Here is an 11,128-nt window from a genome sequence, read left to right on the forward strand (position 1 = left end):
TATCATTTTTAACTCCATTATTCATTTGCTTGGTCTCTGAAAAACTGAAATAAATATATTTCACTTCATTTCACTCAAAAAATGTATTTATTTATTTTTACATTTGGAATAACAGAACTAACATTAAGGCAGCAGTTGAAAATGTGACAATCCACACTAAGATTTGACAGAGAACCTATTTTGTATATAATTTATGTTTATCCATATTTACAGTGTTTGTTATTTCTGTGTTTTTTTCGTGATGAGGGTGTGCCTCATCTCTGTTTCCTTTGTCTTGAGTCGCTCCTTCCATGACACCTGAGTATTGATATTTTTGTGAAGGCTTTATTATTTGTGACTATATTTGTTTTTTTCTTTCAGGGCACTGATGAACCAAATTTCCACAAACTTCCCCTGCTGAAGGAGGTCTCCACTATCACAGTTTAGTGACAGTGCTTTGTTCACTGCTATCATGAGCTGATGTTTTATGCATTTGTTTAAAAGTCTGACAGACAAAATAGAATAAAAGTTTATGTTGCATCTTATTTAATGATTAGAAGTTTGTTAGTAATAATGTTGCCTTCAGGAGGCACTTTTAAATAACTTGTTGTGCTATTGTGTTGATCTATTACAGCTTCTTTAACATTATGGGGCTTGCAGGATATGATTACACAAAATAACATGTTTAAAGTTAAAATACATCTTAAGAAGGAAAAAAAAGACTTAGGCAGGACTTACATCAATCGTGCAATTAAAATCATGTCTGTTGCCAACCTTGAACCACTTGAAGCTAGCATAACATTTAAAATGCCACATCAGCAGACTTGCAGTTATTTGATTTTTAAGACTGATTTCAATATATCTGATACAATATCTTTAAATTTTTACTTTTTTAAAGGTAGAAATTATGCATTTTTTTTTTAAATGGAAACTGCATTTAGCTAATAATGACAACCCCTTTATTAAATATATAGCCTATATTTGAAAGTTAAATGACCAACATTAAGAATTAAATAATAATGATGATAATAATAATAATAATAATAATAATAATAATAATAATAATAATAATAATAATAATAATAATAATAACAATACTACTACTACTACTACTAATAATAATAATAGTAATAATACTACTACTAATAATAATAATTTTATATAGCTCTTTTCATGGCATTCAATGACAAAAACAGAATACACTAAAAAATAGCCTATATAACACATTAAATTAATTTTTTAAATGGCTTGTTAGTGATGAATTTATATGTACAGTATATAACTTGATGTTGCCGTTGAAGGTGGGACAATTTTAATTACTCTATACTGCTAGGTAGCTTAACTTATACATCATAATTTATAATTATTATTTTGTATTGTAGATTGTACATGTAGCCTATTAAAATAAGCAATTACACCATAAAGTGAAATATTTGTTTCCAAACTGTAGTGGAATAGAAATATAAAGCAGTAAAATTAAAGTATTAAGATGGAAATACTCAACAAGTACGATACCTAAAAAATGACAGCCTGTACTTTATTTATGAGAGTAAGGGGTTGCTTGGAATATGACTGTTTTTGTTTTGTTTTTTGTTTGTTTTTTTAAACCATGATCCTCCCAGGAACTATATATTTTTCACTGAGCCTCCCTGACTGGGGAGAAGGGCCTCCTCTGTTTTGCAGCACCCCCTCCTCTCTCATAAATAACGAACAGTCCCCAAGTGCTTGAGCAGCATGTCAACACTGGTGCTGGTCGCTTTGGACCTCCCAACTTCTGGCTATAGCTTTGCAGGTCGCTGGCACATATTCTCATTTTATGCTGTAAAAGCAGCATTTATGCCTGTATAAAAAAAATATTGCGAGTATTGTTTTTCTTTGTGTTTAGCTGAATAAACAGCGAAGGGTTAAGTTTATTTGTTGCTCCAGTATCAGGGGAGGTACTTCTGGTAAAAGGTTGGCACTCTTCCCGATAACCACTCCTTCTGCTCATCCAAACAATAACTGCGCAACAGCCGGAAAATCAAAGCAGACTGACTGTGTCCGGGGGATTTTTCCTCTACTTCATCAGACACTAACAAGTAAGTCTCTCTCTCATGTTTTGATCCGTTTCTAAGGGAATCTGAATCAATTTAAACTACTCCTTGTTGTGTGGCTATATGGTCCTGTACTGCTGTGTAGGCAAACTCACCAATTGAAGCCTGTCAGTGCTCTTTAAGTATGTTAATGTGTAAATATTTTAATTCCGAACCCCATAGAGGATAGATGAACGTCTAAGAAACATATCAGGAGTAGAAACGTCTATGTCAGGTAGGTTTTAAATGATAAAAATCAAACTTAATCGGTTGCAGTGCGGGAGATTAGCGTTAACAACAATACGACCGACGTAAAATCCAAGATGGCGCACAGCTAACTGACGGCAGGGCTGGTTGGTGCTGCTAGTGGTGGTTGGGAGATAGATAACTACAAGAAAGTTGTTATATCTGACCAAAAAGTACTTGTAAAGATTTTTTAAAAATATTTCGTTTCTGATGAATTGATTTAAAAGGTAATAATATGAACGTCGCCGCTCAGCTAATGCAATATAGCTTCCGACCACCGGTGGCAGCACTGAGTTTAAAGCTGCGGTCAGCACCAGTGTACGTGGGCGAGGAAGATGCCCGCAGGCGTTTTGTTGATGTGGTTTATTTACTGTAAAAATTTCACTTTGTCGGAATAATTCGTGTTTCTGTGACTTCACACACCATCTGTTATCGCCCTGGTAGGTCCTGAAGAAGTTGACCTTCAACACTCTCGTGTGCGTTTCACCAGTTAAACGTTAATGTTACTTATGTCGAAGTGCATTTAAAGTCGACTTAGGTTGTGATTAGCAAAGATACTGCAACGATGACAGCTTTTTTTGCCCCAAATGTAGCGTGAAACATGTTTGCAGTTTAAAAACTTGTTAGCTTGACTCCAGTATCGATTGACTGCTTGTTTACCAAACGGCTGTAGCGTAAAGTTGACATAAACTTATATATTTAAGCCGCGAAACATCTCACATGACCTACATAACACTTGTAAATGTCGTTATACGGAAAGCAGTTGCACCTGTCCACAAAGACTTCACTCATCCTCCTCACAATTAACATCCTGCACTTTGCATTCACTGTGTTGCCAATTTATTAAATACTCAAAGTTAAAACTAACACAGGGTAATGAAACACTTGTGCAAAAGGTGTTCAGTTTTTAAAGCGTTTTAAAGGTGAAACTTTTTGGAGGATGTACTGTGTTGTTGTTGAACTGTATTGCATTAAACAGAGTGGTGTTTCTGTAATTTAGTTTAACCTCATTATTTTAAATGCGATAGACAAAATAATGGAAACACCCGTACATACAGTACCAAAAAAAGCCTAATCAGCCAGTGTCTGACGCAATTTAGATACTCTAGCTATTAAATGCTGTGCTTTCATAAAGTACATTTTAAAAGACATTTAAAAAGCAAACAAAGCAGAAAAGCTTGTCACATCCTGATTTTTCGTTCCTCTTTTTTCCTCAAAATGCTGAGTCTTACAATTCCTAAAAACTTGAGCATATTTCATTAGATACTTCCTGTCTGGTAAATATCAATGTCTCTCTAGTTCCACGTCCCCAATTTATAATGAGGACGATATGTTTTCTCAGATATCCAATATGCTGATATATATGTAACGACTCATTTGGCCAATAAGTAATCTGTAATAAAATAATAAGTATAGTGATCATCTAGTCCCCTCAGAGGTTAAATTAATATTTTGTTATGCATACTCTTATTGTGATGGCCCATTAGCAGATGGTGACTTAAATTGCAATGCTTTTAGATGTCTGTAATATCCATTTAATGTGAAAAATAAGAAAAATACTTCTGATATTGGCAGAAATCAGCATGTTGTCCGATACTGATATTTCATGTAAAGCCAATATCCGCCAATATTGATGGTGTGCTGATAATGTTGTACATCCCTACTTTTTGAATATATCATACATTGTTTTCAGTGTATGTAATATTTGTTTAATGTACAAAATAAATGAAGTACTTTATCTTACACACACATGCATCGTGGCAGTGGATCTGTTCTGACAGGACAGCAAGTTTCTCCTGAATGTGCCAGTTTTGTAAAGAAAAACACATGCTTCATTTTGAATTTCCTGCACAGGGCTCTTTTTTTTAAAAGTGCTGTTTCTGCTGCTCAGCTGCTGTTTTATTGCCCTGTTGTTGTTTTTTTAGTCTAAAAACATGCCGTGTCTTTGCTGCCTTTTTATTTCACTGATGTTGAAGTAAAAATATGCACTCTTTTGGTTGCAATGCTATTTATTAACTAAGTTTTGGAGTAATAGCACTTCTTTCCATTCTTGCAATATGTTTTATTTAATTGTGTTCTAAGCCTATGCGTCATGTACATTTTGTGAAACAAAACTGAATATGGTAATTTATTTTATGTGCGGACCTTGAACTAATGACTAAAAGCAAAGTCTGGACCATGTGGCTGGACTGGTTGGGAACCAGTGCATTAGAACAAAGACAACATATGGTGCTCTATCAATGCTTCACTCATATGCTGTGGAAACTGTTTAGTGCATCAAGTTTAACAGCTCTAGTTGCAGGGTTGTAATCAGGGTGTGGAAACTTGGCACTGAGTGTCCCAGAAAATCACTTCCAGATCACCTACCAGATCGGCCATTTCACAGCGCCGTGGCTGCGGAGCAGACAGAGTGTCTGTGTCTCTGGGCGAATCGGAGACACAACAACCATAATTCAGGTGTAAGAAACAGAAACCTTAACCTGATTCATTTCCTGTACTCTCTTGTCTTTCAGTCTAAAGAAGCAGGCAGGATGGCTGTGTCCATGACGAAGGCGGACGGGGTCGCCGTGTTCACTGTGACCTCTGACCCCCAGAGCGTTTGTCCTCCAATGTGCCAAATCCTTAAAGCCCTTTGCTACAACCCTGTGTGCTGCTCTGTGTCTCAGCAGCTGGGGAGGGTCCAGAGATCTTCCCAGTCAATACTGGGGGTGAGTTACAACCACGGACAGTATAAATAATGGACGTAGCTATTCAGACGTTACAAGGAGCGGGCGATAAGGCTGTAAAACAATATAACGATATTTCGGGGTATTTTTGTGATTACGGGTTTCTTGATTATGTGACAAAAATACTGAGAAAATTTGATTATTAACCCTGAGGGCCCGTTTTAATGTTGTACCCACTCACACAAAATTTGCTCTTCAAAATCAAGCTTTAAGAAATATTGTACATTAATATTACTTTCTATTTTCACTGAGTTCATTTTGCCCTAATCACAAATATCAAATATTCAGTAATGTAAATGCATACCTTTAAATGTCAGGTTTTTGTTGTGATACCACTATGTTTTGTGATGGGAAAAAAACACAAGAAATGATTTATTTTCAGTATACTACATGCTAAGTAGATATTTTTTTGTCATCACAACCTAGGATAAGTCAATAATTAGCAGCAACATTTATTTGTATACATTATTATTTTTTGTGTGTGTTTCTGTGTATTTTAGACTTATTGTAGGAGCGGAGCTGGAAATTCACAAGATTAAACAAAAATACATACAGTAGTCTTGCTGAAATATATGCCATATGCATGAACACAGCCAAAATTATCAATGAAAAGTGCATATAATGCGCCAAACAATCCTTAAGGGTTAATTTCAAGAACATAAATAAATGTTGATCGACTTCAAATATTCAGTCAAAACAACAAAAATGATCTGTCAGTTCTTTAGTTTGTAGCCAACAGCAGTTACTCATAGAGAGATCCAAATCATGTATAAAATCTAGGTGTTTGTTGTTCAGCCAGTGTTGAATTTACTGTAAAGATTGTGGTATTGTAGTTATTGTCATTGTAGTTTTTTATTTGTTGCTGTAGCCATATGGCGCATAGCCAGGGGTGGCATGGCTAAGTTTGTACATTGCATAATTGCACATCCTTAATAGTATTTAATTTACTTTACTTTACTTCAATTAAATTTTTTTTCTTTGTTATTTATTTATTTAGCATTTTCTTTTTTCTTTCATTTTTGGAGGCCGTTGTGTGAATACCTCTTAGCATTGTACTATTTTTGTTGTGTTGGACTATTGTGCTCCTTCAGTGCCTGTAATTATTGTTGTGCGTTGTGCTGTACTGGTCTTACGTCTTGTTGTTGTATGTTGACCATGGTGGCAAATGAGTTTTCCCTTTGGTGTTCAATAAAGTTAATCCTATCCTATGCTGTTTTTTTTTTTACCCACGCAGGCTCTGCACATCATGGTTGGGTTGCTCAACATCGGCCTCGGAGTGATCCTCCTGTGCAGTCACAGCGGCTCCTGGTACCAGATGGATGAAACCGTGTTTCCTCTTTGGCTTGGAGCTATAGTGAGCAAGCTTATATTATTTCATAACCAAAGTCACACAGAATTTTCTTTATAAAATTTCAGTTTACTCTCAACATTCACTGGAGAGCAACGCAGCCGTCTGGATTCAGTGTCATTTTAAGTCCACATTAATGCGTAGCTTTGCCATCAGAGTGGTTTTCCCAGAATTGTGAGAGTGGAGCGGAGCAAAGTAATACAAACTCTGATGTTTGGCAATATTGAAAAGACATTTTGATTTAAATCAGCCTCCATAGCAGCATCTCTCTTGCCCAGAGCGGTCGCCATTGTTGTCACTCCTCATTGGTCGCAGTGCACCCCTTGACAACTGTGCTTATTGTAATTTGTTCATAAAAAACTGTGTCCCTTGCTGTTCCTTGAATTTGCCTCATGATTTCGTCTTTGGCCTTTATCAACAGAAGTCCCTGAATCTCGTCTTCGGTCGGACATTTCTGTTGTCGGCTTTGTGAAAATTACCCTTCGTCTTCTCCAAAGTTTATTTTCTTCCAAATTAATGTTGTGTGAGTCTTGTGATAGAAACATTAACACGGCCACATGTTCACTGTGAATTTTCTGGAACATTCCCTCCTCTATTCACACATTAATCAGACATTACACAGAGTTTGTAGCACGGAGCTGGCAGAGTCAAATCTGTCTAATTCTTCAGACATTTGCATTCTCACATGCAGCTCCTCCTGGAAATTTCTAGATAGTTTCAGGTTTGCAATGTGTGTGAAGGTTCCCTCCAGGTCCTCAAAATGCTGTTCACTCAGTCAAAGACACAAGAAATGACATGTATGGATTTTTAGTGTTTGTGTGGAGAAATGAAAGTTGAAATATTCTGTTTTTTGTATTTTCTTCAGTTTGTGTTGTTTGGCATCATTGGCATTGTGTCTGAGAAATGCCCCAGCCCGTGCTTGGTGAGTATCTTAGTTTATTTTATCCTCATCTATTAAGTTTCAGTTTATTTTTTTGCACATTTTAGATATAAGGAGAAAAAAATAGATTTGATTTGGAAATTTGTTTTTGAACATGTAAAAAAGAAAAGAAAAAGAGAAATTATCATACAAGAGAGAAAAAAAAACAATGTTTACAGACAATAATGAAGCAAAAGAAATTGTCAAACACTTGATGACTCAGTTTGAATTTTCAAAAAAGGAGTGAGAAGAAGTAGAAACATTTTTAATGCCACCCCTTCTCCATAAATCATTGATTTATAATTAGCCAGCTTCCTTATTGATCTTAACCTGTACTCTAATTTTCCTTAACTTAAAATACACCGCCCTGCAAATATTTCAAAATAAAATGCCTTGTGTCGACAACTGAGGGGACTCGGTCGACAGAGGCGTCAGAGGAATCCTTTTTGTTTGTTTTAGAAACGGAAGCAGGGAAGTTTGAGTAAAACAGAAATGTTTGCATTCCCTCGTCTCTGTGACAGATATACACGATGATATTGCAAGAAAAGGTGGTATAGAGTCAGTATAATAATCAAGACTAAGATGGCTAAGACTAATTACAGCTAAGACGCGCCTGACAAGCACCGCTTACACAGGCAGTCTGCTGCTCTAACTTTTTAAAAGGGTGCCAAAAAAAACCCAAAAGCTTTCACAACGCTCACACACTGCACGCACAGGCAGTGTGTTCCCGGCCTTGGAACAGTTGCAGGGAGTACTTTCAATAAATACGAGCCACCGAGCTGTAGAGGGCCAGATACTCTGTGACCGTGTGTGAGTATTTAACTCATGATGTGATCTTGGTTCCTGTATTTTAGGTCATCATCAATGCGATCCTGAATCTAGCGGGAATTGGTTTTGCCATCGCTGCCATCGTACTCTACAGCATCAATATAGCAAACGTGGGCCTGTGGTGGATGTGCCACAGGGACGAATATGATTACTATTCGTACAGCAGATCCACTACAACTCCATCTCCTGGAGAGGAGGTCATGAAGGAGCGCTGCTTGGAGGCCAAAGAAAACATTTTGGTAAGTGTGGAAAGTGTCATCTTAGCAGTAAAAATACAAGTTTTGTAACTGATGAGAGGAGGATAGAGATCTTTGATTATTTTACAGATACTGTCTTAAAAGTTACCATCTGTGTCATTATGGTATTATGTTATTATGAAGAAATGGCTCCACAGAGAATAAACTTACAAAATAAAAACTAGTCTCGATCCCATCTTAGAGTTTGGTATCAGGGTTGATCGAGGCATTTTTTTAACCTATGGGGGTCAGTTTTTTTTTTGTTTACTTATTTATTCTTATATTTTATTGTGTTTAGTTTTTGTTTATTTGCTCACCTTCATGAATCCCAGTTTAAAACATATAAAGTTGAATAAAAATAATGTTAAAAAAATAAAACAGAAGTCTTGGATCAGGATTTGGCATCGGAAAATATTCACTTTTAAATGACTCGGATCAGGGGGAGAAAAGAATTGATCACATTATCCCGAATAAAAACCAGTGAAAAATGATTAGTTGATTAATAGTTAGTCCATCAACAAAAAACAACAATTTTGATTATGGGTTTTTCGTAGTAATTTATAAAAATAAAAAAGAGAGAGTACAAAAGAAGCAACGTGGGCTCAGGGATGTTGTGATTGTCGTGTTTTGTTTCTCAGTTTCTACCATCTTAGAGACAAAATGATTTATTGATTTGACTGAAAAAAAACATTTTTAAGGCCTTATCCTGTAATTATGCATTATGAGATTTTTTTCTTTCTTTGGTGAGAACGATAAGATTCAGCAATAGTTAATAGCAGCCTGAAATACCATGTAGAAAAAAAAAAACATGCACATTTGATGGATTTGGGTTAGGTAAGAGCAAAAAGGGCGGCGTGGTTGGACTTGGATTTAAACAGGTAAATGCGTTTGTTGTAATTTTTGCGTTCGCACTGCTCTGTGTGTCTCACCAGATGCTCTTGAGAAGCATGAACGCTGTGCTGATTGTCCTGTCGGCCCTGGAGCTCTGCCTCGTCATCAGCTCCGCCGTCATGAGCATCAAGGCTCTGAGGAGCCGCGGGAAAGAAGGAAACAAGGTAGAGGTTTCTCTAAAATCACATCCTTCTGTAAAACCTGTTCTTTATCTATGAGAGATTGACTGAGCACTAATACTTTTACAAATGTGTTTGAATGGTTTCATACTGTAATACTTCCAATTTTGAAGATGCCGCCTTTGAAATTGTCCTTAAAGAAATAGTTTTACATTCTGGGAAAGATGTGCTGGCCTGTGGACTGTTTTGCTCTGTCTTTATGCTAAGCTAATTGCCTGTTTCCTGTAGCTTCATATACAAAATACAAGGAAGATTTATTTGTCATTTTTAAGAAGGAAAAAAATAAAGTGTTTTATATATTTATTAAGCTCCAGGGCCGACAGGACAATCAGCACAGCGTTCATGCTTCTCAAGAGCATCTGGTGTTTTAATCCTCTCATCTAATTCTTCCCCTTTAAGAATTAGTGGCTCTGGCAAAAAAAAACTCTTTAACGCTAATAAATATGTCAGTATGAATATAAACACTTTTTTTTTGTTTTACAGAAATGATATTTTATGCAGTGTGCTGTTAAATTAAATTGTCTTTAGGCACATCATAAATGTCACAATGTTAAGAAAAGTGGCTACAAAATTGTACACTAAAATATTGATTTTACCTTTGATCCCTGTAGAAAACAACACAGCAGTGCAGCTCTTTTTTTAAATAATTTTTTATTTTATTTTTTTTATTTATTTTTTGAGCGGTGCAGCTCTTGAATGTGTGATGTGTAAATATGTGCTGTTCTTAGAGATTTGAGTGTGAATATGTATTATTGTTAAAGATTTTGGAATATCTGCACCTCTTTATTGGCTTTAAATATATTATTTTTCTCTTTTTTAGCAGATTGGTGAGCCGGAGCTCTATAAACCACTGCTGGAGGAAGTCACCAGTAACCCTGTTGCCTAAACCAAAATCTCTGCTTTGTGCTTTCAGTCAGCAGGTACAATAATCCTGCTCATTTATACCACTGACTCTCTGTAACCTCCATGATACAAACTTCTGGGTCTTTTCTTACAAGAGTTGCTTAAAAATACTTGCACTTAAATTTTAGAGTACTTTTGTTAATATTCTACACTATTTTATGCTGCTGTCCTTTTTTTAGTTATTTTTTCTTAAACTGTTTTCATTAATTATTTCTATCGATTATTGTGCCTTATAGTCAATAGGTTTGTCGGTTAAAGGGAGGTTCATATGTGAGTGTGATGGACACACATCGATGGACTGGTGAGAGTTTTTGTTGCTATTTTACAATAGTAAGCCATGTCAGAACTGACTATTACATATATTTTGTTTTTTTGTGTTTCTTCTCTATGCTGTATATTAAATCTTTAAGTGAAATGAGAAATTGAGAAATTAAATCAGTTTAATAACTAGTTTTGCTCTTCGTGTGCAAAATAGGAACAGTTTGTATAAAAGGAGTTTCTGGCCAATTAAAGTTAAATAAAATAAAGTCTGCTCAGCACTGTCGATTCAGCTGGTGTAAATGTCTGTTTCTGGATGACTGAAACATCATGATAACTGGTCGTATTGTTGTTATGCCTCTGCACCAGTGATAGCCGTGGCCAAAGGTCTGTTTTCAAGTTGTCCATTCCGTTAATTTCGTTCTTGTGAAAGTGATATCTTGGACTCCTTTGAGGGACTTTTTTGTTAAATTTGGCCCATATGTTGATGATTATAACACAATTTGACATAAATGTTGATAGACTTTTATAAATTTACCTTGT

General features: G+C 35.8%; 1 protein-coding gene across 3 annotated transcripts; it reads left to right on the forward strand.

Annotated features, from left to right (window-relative positions):
• Window positions 1-1,882: 1,882 nt before the first annotated feature.
• LOC121946315 lies at window positions 1,883-10,873 on the forward strand. 3 transcript variants are annotated; one of them, XM_042490833.1, is made up of 7 exons: window positions 1,883-2,057; window positions 4,811-5,005; window positions 6,258-6,377; window positions 7,237-7,293; window positions 8,145-8,357; window positions 9,287-9,409; window positions 10,248-10,873. In XM_042490833.1, exons 2-7 carry the CDS (start codon window positions 4,829-4,831, stop codon window positions 10,308-10,310), a joined length of 753 nt encoding a protein of 250 aa, XP_042346767.1. In that variant the 5' UTR covers window positions 1,883-2,057; window positions 4,811-4,828; the 3' UTR covers window positions 10,311-10,873. The 3 variants fall into 3 exon arrangements, with proteins under 3 accessions (XP_042346767.1, XP_042346764.1, XP_042346766.1); XM_042490830.1 differs by having other exon boundaries at window positions 1,887-2,057; window positions 10,245-10,873; XM_042490832.1 differs by lacking the exon at window positions 1,883-2,057 and adding an exon at window positions 2,649-2,737 and having other exon boundaries at window positions 10,245-10,873.
• Window positions 10,874-11,128: the final 255 nt, after the last annotated feature.

This window comes from Plectropomus leopardus, chromosome 7, assembly GCF_008729295.1.
Source record: "Plectropomus leopardus isolate mb chromosome 7, YSFRI_Pleo_2.0, whole genome shotgun sequence".
Classification (NCBI taxonomy): Eukaryota; Metazoa; Chordata; class Actinopteri; order Perciformes; family Serranidae; genus Plectropomus; species Plectropomus leopardus.